This window comes from Ammospiza nelsoni, chromosome 3, assembly GCF_027579445.1.
Source record: "Ammospiza nelsoni isolate bAmmNel1 chromosome 3, bAmmNel1.pri, whole genome shotgun sequence".
NCBI lineage: Eukaryota > Metazoa > Chordata > Aves > Passeriformes > Passerellidae > Ammospiza > Ammospiza nelsoni.
Genome location: NC_080635.1, coordinates 52,657,132 through 52,670,384, shown reverse-complemented (window position 1 = coordinate 52,670,384; position 13,253 = coordinate 52,657,132). Strand labels below are relative to the sequence as shown.

General features: G+C 42.4%; 1 protein-coding gene across 4 annotated transcripts in view; it reads right to left on the bottom strand.

Annotated features, from left to right (window-relative positions):
- The window catches only part of ADGRG6 (adhesion G protein-coupled receptor G6), a 110,466-nt gene extending 109,409 nt beyond the window's left edge, over positions 1 to 1,057 (bottom strand). For all 4 annotated transcript variants that reach the window (XM_059467641.1, XM_059467639.1, XM_059467640.1 and 1 more), the window contains exon 1: positions 858 to 1,057. In XM_059467641.1, coding sequence (XP_059323624.1) covers positions 858 to 859 — 2 coding nt within the window. In that variant the 5' untranslated portion in view covers positions 860 to 1,057. The remainder of the gene's footprint in view (positions 1 to 857) is intronic.
- Between the last annotated feature and the right edge of the window lie 12,196 nt (positions 1,058 to 13,253).

Below are 13,253 nucleotides of genomic sequence, written 5' to 3'. Positions count from 1 at the left end.
GCCTTAACTTGACGGCTCTGTGTGAGAGCCCCCTGCCCTTTTCACTTGTACCGATTGTACAGGACCTCGCTCCTGGCTGTGAACGCACCGGCGGAACGCCGAGCCCCAAACCTCAGCACCTCGCCTTACCTTCGGCGAGGCACGGGCAGCAAAGGAGAAATACCCCGGGGAAGGCGGCCGGAGGCCAGGGCAGTGTCCGGCCGGGGCTGGTGCGGTGCGGCAGGAGGGGGAGCCCCGGCCCGCCCCTCGCCCCCGCTCCGTGCGCTGCCCCCGCTCCGTGCGCTGCCGAGAGTCGCGGCGCGGATGCGAACGCTTTGTGAAGCCCGCCCTGCCCTCCCTCTCCCTTCCCCTACTTTTTCCCTACTTGTGCTGGCACCTCACCTGGAGGGCTGCCTGGGGTGCCAGGGCTCCTCGACGTGAGCGGCCGCGGCCCCGAGCCGAGAGGCCGGGGCCGGGAGGATGCGGAGGCACCGCCGCTCAGGGCAGGCGGCCAGCGGGGCCAAGTGTTTCGCTACTCGCCCGCAAGCACGGGGAAATCCACCAGAGCGGTCCCAAGGACGGGGTTAGGGCGCCCTGGAAAGGCAGCGGCCGCCGACGGACACGGAGCCCGGACGGGGCAGAGCCCTGCCAGCCCTGCCTTCCGAGCTGCCGGCTTGAAACTTCCCCGCTTCCCCATTCCTTCAGCCCTACCTACCTGCACTAGGGCTCAGCCCTGACATTACTCACCACCTGCCCGTGGGTGGTGGGAAGCCCTGCCGAGCCGCCCGGGGCTCCCGGCCCCGCGATGCAGCCCCGCTCCCCCAGCGCCCCGGGCGGCAGCCGCAGCCCTCGCCCCAGAGCCCGGAGAAGGGACTTACATGGTGACATTACGGGGCGGCTCTGCTCCGGCTCTCAGCAAGCATCCCCCCGCGCTGCCGCTCGCTCTGCCTCTGCCCCGCTCCCTCGCCGGCTCCTTGCAAAGGTCATCGCTCGTTGCCCACCTCTCTTCCACGCCCGCGCCGATCCGCTCCTCCTCCGCCGCGATGCTTCTCCCACCCCGCGCCGCGGCGGGACCTGCCTCTCTCTTTGCACAAGTCAGAGAAACTTCGGCGCGGAGCGAGGCCGCCCCGCCCGCCGCCCGCGCCCCGCGGTCAGGTGGCGGCCCCGGCGCGGCCCCGCGCCTGGCCCGGCCCACCGCACTCCGGGGGCAGGACGGGCCCGGGAGCCGCCGCCGCCGGGGCCCCGGGCAGCCCTCCGAGGAGCTCTGGGGACAGGGATGCCCACCCCCGCCCGGGAAAGGCGCTCCCCCGGCGGCACCTCACGGCGCCTTCCGGCTGACCCGGCTCACTGGTGAGGGGCTAGGCCAGGCTGTGCGGCCCCCAGGCAGCCCTCAGGAGATGATAGCCGCAGGCACAAAGCCGCCCGCGAAGGACATGGGCCTCCTCTGGGATGATTCCATACTGGGGACGCTGTCCTTGCCGGTCGCAGCGCCCTGAGCGTGTAGCAGCACCTCGCAGCAGCCCGGTGGCAGCCGGGCCCTGGGGACAAGCACACGCTGCATACCCACCACATTGAGGACTGCAGAGGGAAGTGCACATCAGCCCACCTGCTCGCCTTAAGAAAATAAACCTGTCCCACTGTGTCCTAGAGGTGCTGGCACAAACTCCGAGGCACTTAAAGTGCGTCAGTTTCCTTTGAAGCACCGAACACACCAGGGACACGAGATGGGTGGGTGGAGATGGCGCGGCTCTGACCCACTTTAAAGCGTGTGAGGCGGTGTGCTGCACCCACAGAATGCTAGCCCACACCTCAGTCCTGGATAGCGCTTTTGGAGGATGTAGTTTGCACCATTTGCTAATGATCCTGAGTTCCTTTGCTCAATTAAAATCTGTGGGACGTGGGACTGCACTACAGGTAGGTAGGGAAGCATTGAAATGATAGCAAGAGAGAAACAAAAGGCCATCAGAGAAATCCAAAATTTTCACGTACTCCATGGTTCTGAGCAGGCAGGATTAGGAAGGATGGGGAAATAAAAGACCTGGCACAGTGAATCATTCAATGAAGTTATCAGCATGCAATGACAGTTAAAAGCAAACAGTCCCCATTAAAAAAAAAAAAAAGAAAGAAAACATCAATAAATTTTTCATGAACTTTATACTGAACAATAATATTCACTTATTCTGGTCAATTTTTATTCTCTGTCCTTAAAACAAATCTATAGGCTTGTTTTCATTGTAAATTCCTGGCACTGAACATGGGCACAAGAACTGCTGGGACTGGGTTAGCCAAATCCACATGGGCAATAGTGCAGGCTTGGACAATGTTAACCTACGAGTTCTTGCTGCTGGGTTTATTGTACACCTGCAGATTATTGCATTTACCTTCTGTGAACAGCAAAGTCTGTGCTTCTAGAATGCACAGGACTCGCTGAACATGAGCTCACTATCTCCTGGGCATATTGAACCTACCTGGTATGAGATGTACACAGTAAATGAAGAGCATCTGGAAGAAATCAATCTGCCATTCATGCCCAGATTAGTGATACATGTGTAATGTTTATCTGCTGTCGTTGGAAACTTATATCTTCCTTTCCTACTTGGAAGGCCTTAGAGGTGACTGCAATTCCAGAACCTGGCAGTCAAGCTAAAAAATAAAAGGATAAAAAGGAAAAAAAAGGAAAAAAAGAAAGAAATCATGGGATTTTCCCCCATCATATTTTTGTTCAGCTATTTCTTGGTTAATTCTCCTGTTCTGGTTTTGCTGTCAAACACTTTTGCAAACACCAGTCTGCTTACCCCACCACAGCAGGAGCACTGCTGCTTCTGGATCCCAAACTGAACTCTGCCCAGCAAGAAATGCCTGTGATGTCCAGTGGGGATAATGTGCAGTGCAGATTTTCTGGACAATGAAGTAGCACGTTTCTGAAGACAGTCTCAGAGCTGCACAGCAGTGAAGGGAACCCGATCACTAATGAGAAAATGCTGATCATTATCTGGCAGCAGCTCACTGTGCCACATCTGCCTTTAATCAATAGTGAAACAACTTGGCATGGTGTGGGTTGGAGAGGGCTGCATTTCTGGCTGCTGCTTAGCAAGAGTGAGAGTTTCTGTGTAGATCACAGTGATTTTAAGATCTGTGTCTCAGCATGAGAAACCACAGGCTACATTACAACACTCAACTCAGGTTAACATTGCAGGCTGTCTTTTGCACAATGTGATTAAGAGGAAAAAATTACAGAAGTCTGGGAAGCAGTGCTATAACCAGAAGGGTTCTTTATATTGATATCTAGTGAGCAGCGCCCGCAGAAAGTCAAGCAGCTCTTTGTATTCTTTTCTTACCCCATCTGTAGTCACAATGTTGCTTTCCATTTATTTTTATTACACCTCAAGCAAGTGGGGTCTGAATATTCCTAGGTACAGGGGTAGCATATTCTTCAAATATTGCTGAGTGTTTCATGAATATTCTGAGATGATTAGTGAAATATTTTGCATGAGTTTATAGGCCCTGATTTTTATGGTTTTGTTCATATGTTTCTATAAACTTACTAGGCTAGTGTGATTTCCTGATATTTTGTGCAACTTTGCATCGACTCATTTAAATATAAGAATGTTAAAGAATGCTTCGTGAAATAATAGTATTATATTATATTTTATATCTGGATATTTCATTTTAATATTTGAGACACGTGATTTGTCAATGAACTTTTGTTTTGAAAGTCTCTTCTATATTATAACAATTGCATTTAGGAAAATCTGTGTTCATTTTCTAGAGAAGGGCAAATACTGAAACTTTATTGCCTGTAACAGTGTAAAAGCGAAAACAACCTGAAACAATAAAAAGGAAGCTGAAAATATTAGTGCATTAAAAGTGCTATAAGCTCATGAAGAAGATTCAAGATCATATGCATTCTCAAACATTCCAAGGGAAAATAAAAAATTGGATTTGCATTCTGCAACTGTTCCTGGCTTTCTCTCTGGTCATTCTCATATCTTGAAGAAAAAGGTTACAGCTGAGTCCAAAAGTTTAAAGGTGAGTTCCCAAATGCTGGTTTTGAGGATAGAGGTTTGGGCATCAGTATATAAAAGGTGAAGCAGCAGAATTGATGTGAATTGTTGGTAACAACAGTTCACATCAATTAAAGGATTCAAGAATTCACATCAATCCAAGAATTACTTCAGACTTTTGATGTATAGCTCTGTTTCATGCTGCTTTTACATAAACTGATCTCATAAATTACATAGAGTAATCTCTCTTGCAGCTTTTCCTTTCTGAGAATCGTTTGTCCCTCTAAAGACAACTTAACTAGCTCCCAGATTTCCCAGCACCAATCAGCCTTGTTTGCCCCTTCCTGGGCCACAGCTGTATCCACTTTTCACAGTCCAGAGGACAATCTGACCAGACCTGGCTTTTCTACTTTCAGAAAGTCTCTAAGCAGATCATGTTTCCTTATCTGAGAGAGTAAGGGCCTTACCTTTCTGTTTTATGTGTAAATGCGTCGTAAAGAGGATCAGGAGTGTCTTTTTCTTTATTTAGTTGGCGATTTTTTGTTTTGTTTTGTTTTGTTTTATTTTGTTTGGTTTTGTTTTTCTTTTCTTTTCTGGAGAGATGTTTTCCCTTCCAGTTTAAAGTGCCATCCAGAGAGGGCTCATTCCCATGAGTAAGATGCTGAAAAGGTGTCAAGTCAGTTTTCACTGTGGGCCTTAATGCAGTGGTTTCACCTGAGTGCTGGGCCTGGACAGCTGGGTGCTGGGTGAGTGACCATGTTTTAGAGGCTGCTAACCCAGTAGGTAGGGGGAAATAGCACACAAGTTCTATGCTTAACCAAGTACCAAGCCAGAATGATTTCCAAGAACTTGGGAGGCAAGGGAATTGTGAGGAACATATTGATTCATGTTCTTAAGCGGTGAAACTGCCTGTAAATTACTGCACTGACCTATATGTTCTTGAATTTAAGTATTTGCCTCTTGAAAACAAGCATAAAGTGAATTGTAACTCTAATGTATTTCTACAGTGCATGTGCAGGATTTCAGGGGTAACATACACTCGTATGTTTATCTCATTTGGTGCTTTCTCTTTGTGCTTTCATGTGCATAAAACTTAGGCTACGAAATATTTCCTGTCAGGGAGGTTACCACCAGCTAAAATGCTGTACTTTGTGCCAGATGAGATGTCTTTGATGAAGTGCTGAGAGCATGGCATATACAGTGCCTGCACACATTGCACTCCATAAAATTCTGTAAAGTCTGTGACCTCAAACAAAGAAAGAGACAGATCAGGCAGCAAATTAATTTGGATGGTTTTCACGAAGCATTTCATGTCTTTGATCACTGTCTTGTTTTCTGAGCCCATTTCAACTCCTTATTTTTGATCAAGCACTCCAGGGGTCCTGAACCTTAGCCTGCTGGGGCATGCTGCCACTGGTGTTTTTCCACACATTTCTGATCTGTGTGGGTGGGAGGATGCTGGAGGTCCCAGCTTCCTGAACTTTCATTTCTATAAAGGGGAAGAGGAACCTCATAACATTTTTGTAGCTTCAGATGAATGAACTTGGGAGTGGTGCTCACTTTGCATGGTGATGCACTCTCACTATAAAGAACTCTGTAGGATGACATTATCAGTAAAGAGGAATCTGCAGCCTGAATCTGAGCTGGTGTCTGGTGTTCAAACAGGAAGATAAATGTGGAAGAAAGAGCTTGTAGAATAAGAGGAGAATCTGTCATTTGAGTGTGATACATGCAAGAAGAATCTGTCATTTGAGTGTGATACAAAGCAGAGGGCGTAGAGGCTCAGTAGTGAAAAGAAGAGCTTCAACAAGAGATAAATCATCTTTGCCAAGTACACTTTGAACTTAATAGACAACAACCAACAAAAAAAAAATTATAAAATTATTTACCTATCAATTATTTTGTCTAAAAATGTGCCTCTGTGGCTACAAGTAATTTCTGTGCTGAGTTCATCACGTCCTAAACTGCCTCATCTCCTCAGCAGATCAACTCTGAAATTAGATCTATTTAGAAAAGGTAACACTGATAGCTAGGGTCTCTCCCAGAGTACTGGGAAGAAACACACTGATTATTTTGTACAAGACTATTTTCCCACCAAGATCTACAACCTACCAAGAGTGTACTACCTACTCATGAATGAACAAATACTTGGCTGGAATAAATAGTCATCGCTGAAAGATTCTAAAATGGCACCAAATTTAAATTTTTCTCCACATACGTTACTTCACAAATAGCCAAATTCTAAGGAGCAACAGGTTTCAGCTGAGCAGGCTATATTTTTATGGTACCAGCTGACTTGATTCATCTCTAATTCTAGATTCTTGATCTTTTTTTCAGTCATGCCTTGGCCAGTTTGGAGGAGTTAAAAAAACAGCCAGTCTTCACCTATTTTGAGAACCCAACTTTTCCTTTTATACAACTTCTGGGCAGGATTTCTCACTTCCGTTTTCTGTCCAGATGTTAAATGTTTGGAGCAACTGGAAGAAAAGCTGACCTCATGGTATTTCCATCAGGTTCCACTAGTGGAACAACTGGAAACCTCATGAGGAAAGCCCTTCTCTAAGTGTTCAGACTAGTTTTGCAGACTCAAGAGCTTAGGAAACTTTGGATAAGTTTTCAGCAAGTATCAAAATATTTGGATGCTTATCAAAACTGAAGCCAGAGGGAACTGCACGAAATTCATTCATCACTCTTTATAATAATATCCCAAGAAAAAAATCATAGGATCACATAGAAATTGAAATAATTGCATGTAAATCATAAGCAATTAATTATTTCCCGTGTCATAAAAAATAATATACTTCCATGCAGAATGGAAATTAGATGCTAAACGCAACATTTGAATTAAAAGAAGATTACAAAGAGCTGAGTTGTAGGGTGAAAGCAGAAAACATTAAATCTTTCTAGCTTTTAAGAAAATGAAAGAAAAAATGAGCTAGTTGATTAATTAGCTATCCACAGCTCTTTTGAAACTTTTCACTGTGTTCAGGCTGAAACCGCAGGAATTTCACACCAATGTTTTAAAACACTACTGCGAAGTTGGTTTTTTTTTTTTTTTTGAGATATGATTAAAAGTCCTTGCAATTCCAGTTTCCAATGAATTATACAGAAAACCCAATCAAACAAAACTACCCAATATTTTTTCAGAAGTATGTGAAAATTTGACCTGCCTTCAGAACTTAAATTCCATCTCCTGTGCATATGCATTATGATAAGTAACAGAAGCATGTACTATCTGTTCCGCAAGACAAGGAAATGAGACAGTTTCTTGAGCCTGAAGAACATGGTGGAGTGATACAGGTAACACTTTGTCTGACAGACTTCAGCTCCTCAAACTAAATAATTAGGAATTCTTTAAAAGCTGAACTTAGTAGGACAGACTCCAGTGTGAATTTGGAGTAGTGATTAAATCAATGCTATGGACTTACAGGCCCCAGTCAGTTTGAGAACAGTTAATTGAAATTAAAAAGTGTTTTCCATTAAAAGAATGATCTGAGAAAACCGTCCAGACCCTGAACTTTTCAATGTACATTTTGAATTACCCTCGCCATTATATCTGAATGGTTGATTATACAGTACCCTTGACTGAATACATGAATTTACTGTAATGTTCCAAAAAGGGAACTGACAGACAGAGAGATTAAGGGCAAAATTACAGAAAAGTACCCCCATAATAACTGTCCAGCCTAAAAGTCTTTGGGTAATATTTTCCCTTGTGGTTTTTTTGCTATATTTATAACATTTCTGAAATTTTTAAAATGCATTCCTGTAGAGCTCAGTCTTCCTCATAGTAAAAATTAATAGGGAGGTGGAAGTGCATCAGTAATGATTTTTTTTCAATCTAAAACACTATGGCAGCAGTAGGAACAAGTTCTTCATATCTTCCTTAAAATGTTTTTTCTCTGCTTTCAGCTCCTTTCTCATGTGTTGTTCCCCTTTTCTCGCTGGTTGCAGGTATTGCATGCAATGAAGAGGCATCTCAAATTCTAAAAATAATTGAGATTCTTGTAGGTGCATGTATAGACTCCTATCAGTGCGCACAGCTGGAACCTGGAGGAGGCTGTGGTGAGAACTGAAAAGTTGTATCACAATATATATTGTTATATGGCTACTTAACCATGTCCAGCTCACTGAGCTCCAATTGAAACTGGATCACCCACCTCCAGAACCTCCAGTTAAGCCACCATATCTTACTTCAAGTTGACCGGACACAAATACAACATTCTGCAACTACAGGAGAAAGCAGATAATCTGAAACAGGTTATAATTTATTTACTCAAAGGAATACCACTGAGATGTGCCCAAAGTCACTAGGTTAATGTTTATTTTTCTAAACCCAAACATGAATTTTTCCATATGATGATGTAGGAATCCACACCTCTGCTGACCTCCTGGCTATTTCTTCTTTGTGTCTTCTCTTTTCCTTTCTCAAGCAGAATATAATTGAAAACAAAGGTAAGAAGAGTCAATGAAAAAGCCCTGAAAAGCAAAGGCACAACCTCATTAGGAGAGTGCTACTGGAATAGGAGTATGTTTTTGTGATTGTGGGGGATGAGAGCTATCAATGGTTCCACAGACCAGCTGCAAAACAGGGAAAGGAAATCAGCAGTGGAAAAACAGACCCCAAAGCCTTATGGGCAGCTTTTATCCAGAATTGTCATGGAAGACCTATTCCAGCATCTGAACATGTTCAATTCATTGTGAAAATTGAGCTAGACACATGGTTTTTATTTATTTCTTCTTAAACACAGCTGTAAGTCTCATCATGGAAACGAGACTTCATCTATTTGTACTGCAATGTCAACGTTCAGTCCCCTGAATTTTTCATTTAGTAAGGGGTAATTAAGACTATGTTTGTAGCCTGTTCTTTTTACTTGCCATAACCCAAGTCACACTTAATTTTCTTTTAAAAATATTTTAAATCCTGTGTGAAATTTTATGCATTTTGTTCTGTTTTTACTGTATAGTAAGACATAGTAAAACATCATACAGTATAGTCTCAGCAACACAATTAATGTAATATTATAGTGCTGTTTCTATGGGGCATGTGTTAGGTGGTTATATGAATACTTTTTTCTTTAATTTAAGAGAGAATGCATGAGAAAAAGGTTGAGGTTCATGAGGAACATGTTTCTCATATTCCTATTTCTTCATGAGGAATAAATAAGTCCTGGAAAATTTTGTGGGGAAGGGGAAAGAAATAAAGAATGTCTACTTCCCTAACTCAAAGTTAGGGCTTGACAAGTCACAGGAAAATTATACAAACAGAAAAGAACATATTTTCCATTTAAACCTGTGTGAAATGTTGGTGCTTTATTCTTACAACTATAATTTTTTTCGAGCCCTCTTTCCCCCTTCTTTCTTTTCCACCCTGCTTCCCCTCTTCCCTGCTCCTTCTCCCTGCACCTTTCCTCTACAAATAGTTGGTCTTCAATTAGAGATTCCAAAATAAATGTTATTCAACTTCACCATATATTAAGACCTATTTAAATGAAAAAATATGACATAGCTTTTAAATTATCAAAAATCTGTATTTTGCATGTGTTTTGAAAAATAGTAAGATTAATATGAGTTTGAGAGAAAAAAACCCTGAAAACACAAACTCTAAGCTTGTATTACCTAGGTATATTCAGTCATTTCCCTGAATTGTACTGAAACTTTCCAAACATCAGAGAAAGAACAAACTGTATTCCAGAACAGTCAGTCAAAGCCTCGATGTGAAAAAAAAAAAAAAAAAAAAAACGAAAGAAAAGAAAAGAAAAATAAAAGAAAACAACTTAACTCTAACTTTTTCTTATTTTTTAAGTGTTGTTTGGGAAATATGAACCAGTCCTAGCCTCAGCAGAGGTGTCTCCTGTACTCTTTTCCTGGAACCTGAGAACTGTTTACTTCCCTAACCATTGGCAGTATTAGGGATTATATGGACATACAAAAGAACCCTGCAGGCTGCAGCCCTGACTGCCAGGAGGAGTTTCAGGTGCAGCTGGCAGTGTGACCCTCCCCACACCACAGCCCTCTCCCAGCACTGAGGTTAGGAAGGCCCAGGACAGCCCTCACCAGTGAAACAAATGCAGACAGAGATGGAGGCTTTCCCAGAGCAAACTCCAGCCTGTGGAAGAAATCACCTGTTACTTACTGAAGCGAGGAGCCAGCTTTGCCCACAGACCAGGACACCAGAGGAGAGGACAAATCCCACAGCACAGGAACTGGGGATGTGTCAGCATTCCTGTGACTGCTTCGTATTTCAGATGTAACGTCTAGCTAATCATGAGAGCTGCTATTTCTTACATGCTCCGCATCTTATATTATACCACTCATTAGAGTTATTGGACTTAAAAGGTAAAAAAGAAATGAGCAAAATGTCTCTTAATAATATTAATTACTGATTACTTATATACATTTGTAATCTCTGAAATCTATTACAAGGAACAGTTTGACAGAGAGAAACCATTACATATAATGTAAATATAGGTACAAGTATAAATATTCAAGATTCACAAAGATAAAGGTGTTTGAACATCATTCCCATTTAACTTTCTTATTTTGCTATTTTAAATTATTTTCATTAGAAGTAATCAATCATGAGAATGCAGAGGGTTAAAGAACAAATTCAAAAGACATGCCTTGTATGAAACTATCTGTACTTACTTTAATAATCTTTTTTGGATAAGTCACAAAGATTAATTAAAAAACATACAGTAATTCTTTTGAAGTTCACCATTTTCATTATGATGTTGAAATGTCTTCCTGCAGCTAACCTTTGTCTAATGTATCCTGAAGGTACTTATTTATTTTTTCAAATGGAAAAGGAAATTCAGGCAGTTGGATGTTAGTGCTGCTTATTAATTTCACAATACTAGTATAGACAGTAATTTATTAATCTAGAGGTATTTGGTGAACCAGTTTGAGTTAATGACTCAGCAGCTCAAATATGTCCCTAAAGCAATGACCTCATATACAGGTTCTTTTATGTCCTCAGTTGCTGGAGTCCAGCTCTCAATGACTTGGTTTTACCATCATCACGTCATAGCTTGAAACATCTGCCTTGGGATCTCTAATGTCCCAGTGGAGAGGTGCATGGGACTGCAGTAAGTGCCAGCCTTTTTCCTATGGGAAGCGTACACCACTCACCTCAGGGACAAGAGACGTTAGCCCTATGACTGGGAAAGCACCAGTGTCTGCCCCAAACTCCTTCTATGACAAGGTCTGCAGCGCTGGAATCCCACTTTCAAATAACTCCCTTAGGATTTAAAGTAGTGTGCTAGAAATATCAATGCATTAGAAGAGTTATTCTGTGTATCACTACATGATCCTACCATAAAAGACTGCATTCAGATATTGAGAGTGGGTGTTCCTCTGGGTGCTGCCCTTCCTCTCTTCTTGTGAAACGTGCTTCCTCCCTGCCCCCTCTCTGCCCTTCCCCACGCCTTTTCAGAGGATGAAAAAGGAAGTTGCACTACATCCACAGACCACACAGAGGCTTCCCAATCATCCTTCTACCCCCTAAGCATGCAGCACTCCACCTCCACCTTCTGCTTGCTCAGCAATAGGCAACTGGTTCCACCCTGCGCTGGAATTTCCCACAGCATCTTAGCAATTAAGGCACATGTAAACAGAGGAGTGCAAACCCCTAACCACTACTGAGGAAAAAGGGTGAGTGTATGAGGTGGCACAAGAAAAACATCTGAGGGTGACAAGACACAGAAAATCTCAGGAGGTAGGAATTTCAGAGACAAGGTGCAGGGAAAATGGTAGAAGCGCTGCAAGTGAATTGGTGGAAGAAGACTGGATGGATAAAACAAATAGGTACAGAAGAAGCACAGGCAGGGCCACGTAATGGAGAGACGATATGTGGAAATACAGCTACAGGGTAATAAAAGGCAAGGGACATGGCACTGAGAAGAGGATGGAAGATGATTGAAGGAGGCACAGAAGGAAAATGATAAATTAAACTGGAAAACCATCAAAACTTGAAAAATATGAAAAAAGCATTACGTTTACTAAAATTAAAATTATGAGATCAAAATAAAATGGGTGCAAAAAAGATATGCAAAAACTTGGTCTTGAAGTTCATACACTACATGCAAGTATTTTTGGAAATATTTTAACAATATAACTGTAAATGCACTTTTCAGACCACTGTTCTTCAGTATGACACATGTTATGTGAGAATGTGTGTGTAGAGATAATGTCCAGTATAGTAACTATTGTAAAGATGAACTATCCAAATCATTAAAAGCCATGAATTTACAATCATTACATCCTTCCTTAATTTCTCATTCCTTTCTTTTTTTATGAACTTGAATACAGACATCCATTAAGCTTATGAGAAAAATGAAGCTGAATTTGCAGCAGTCTGCCTGGACTGGCTCCCAACACCTCCCAACACCACTCAGTTCAATAGTCAGCAAGACCTTAAATGGGGCTTTTTGTGGAGTTTCCATAGATAGCCAGCTCAGATTCAGAAAGGTCTGAACACCCCAAATTCATATGAAGTCAGTAAGAAGAGCATCTATTTTAGTTGCTCTCCATATTTTCCCTCTTTATCTTGTATCTGAAGAACTCCCTCTGTCATTAAAAACAATCTCCAGACAAAAAACTGAGGTTGGGATTTTTTTCCTGAGTTGTAATAACTAAATAACTTTGTATTATTGACATAGACATTTCAAAAGACAAGAAGAATCATTATGATGTCTCCAGTGATGGTTATTGATGACAGGCTCTTGAAGCTGTAACATTGTTCTTAATTTCTTTACTCTCATAAAGTAATTTATCTATTGGGGATTTTTTTTCTGGCAGCTGTTACTACTTAAGCTTCTGAAAGCACAGCTAAAAGAGCATAATAGAACCATAAGATGTCATCAGCTTAGCTGTAACGTTGGATCTCAGGACAGGTTAGTGATCTCAAACAGTACTTATATTGCAATCAGCAATGGAAATAATTTGAAACTGCTCTGCCTACACAAGCAGAATGATTCCCCCTGAGGTTAAGGGAAAGGTTCCCACTGACTTCAACAGGCTTTGGATTAAGCTGTGAATAAGGATCTGAGCAGGGTAAATACTGGTGACAGAATCTGGGGCTCTGCCAGATAAACACAGAAAGAGATGGGGAATTTCAGAATGCTTTGTTCCTGGAAGAGAGGAGACTTTCTACCCTTTGGTTTTTAGCTCTAATTATCCCCCATCCAAAAAAAGGTCAGGAGAAAAGAAACAGAAGGAAAGAATGATTTTTTTTTTTTGCTCTCAAATGTTCAACAGAATGTGAGTACA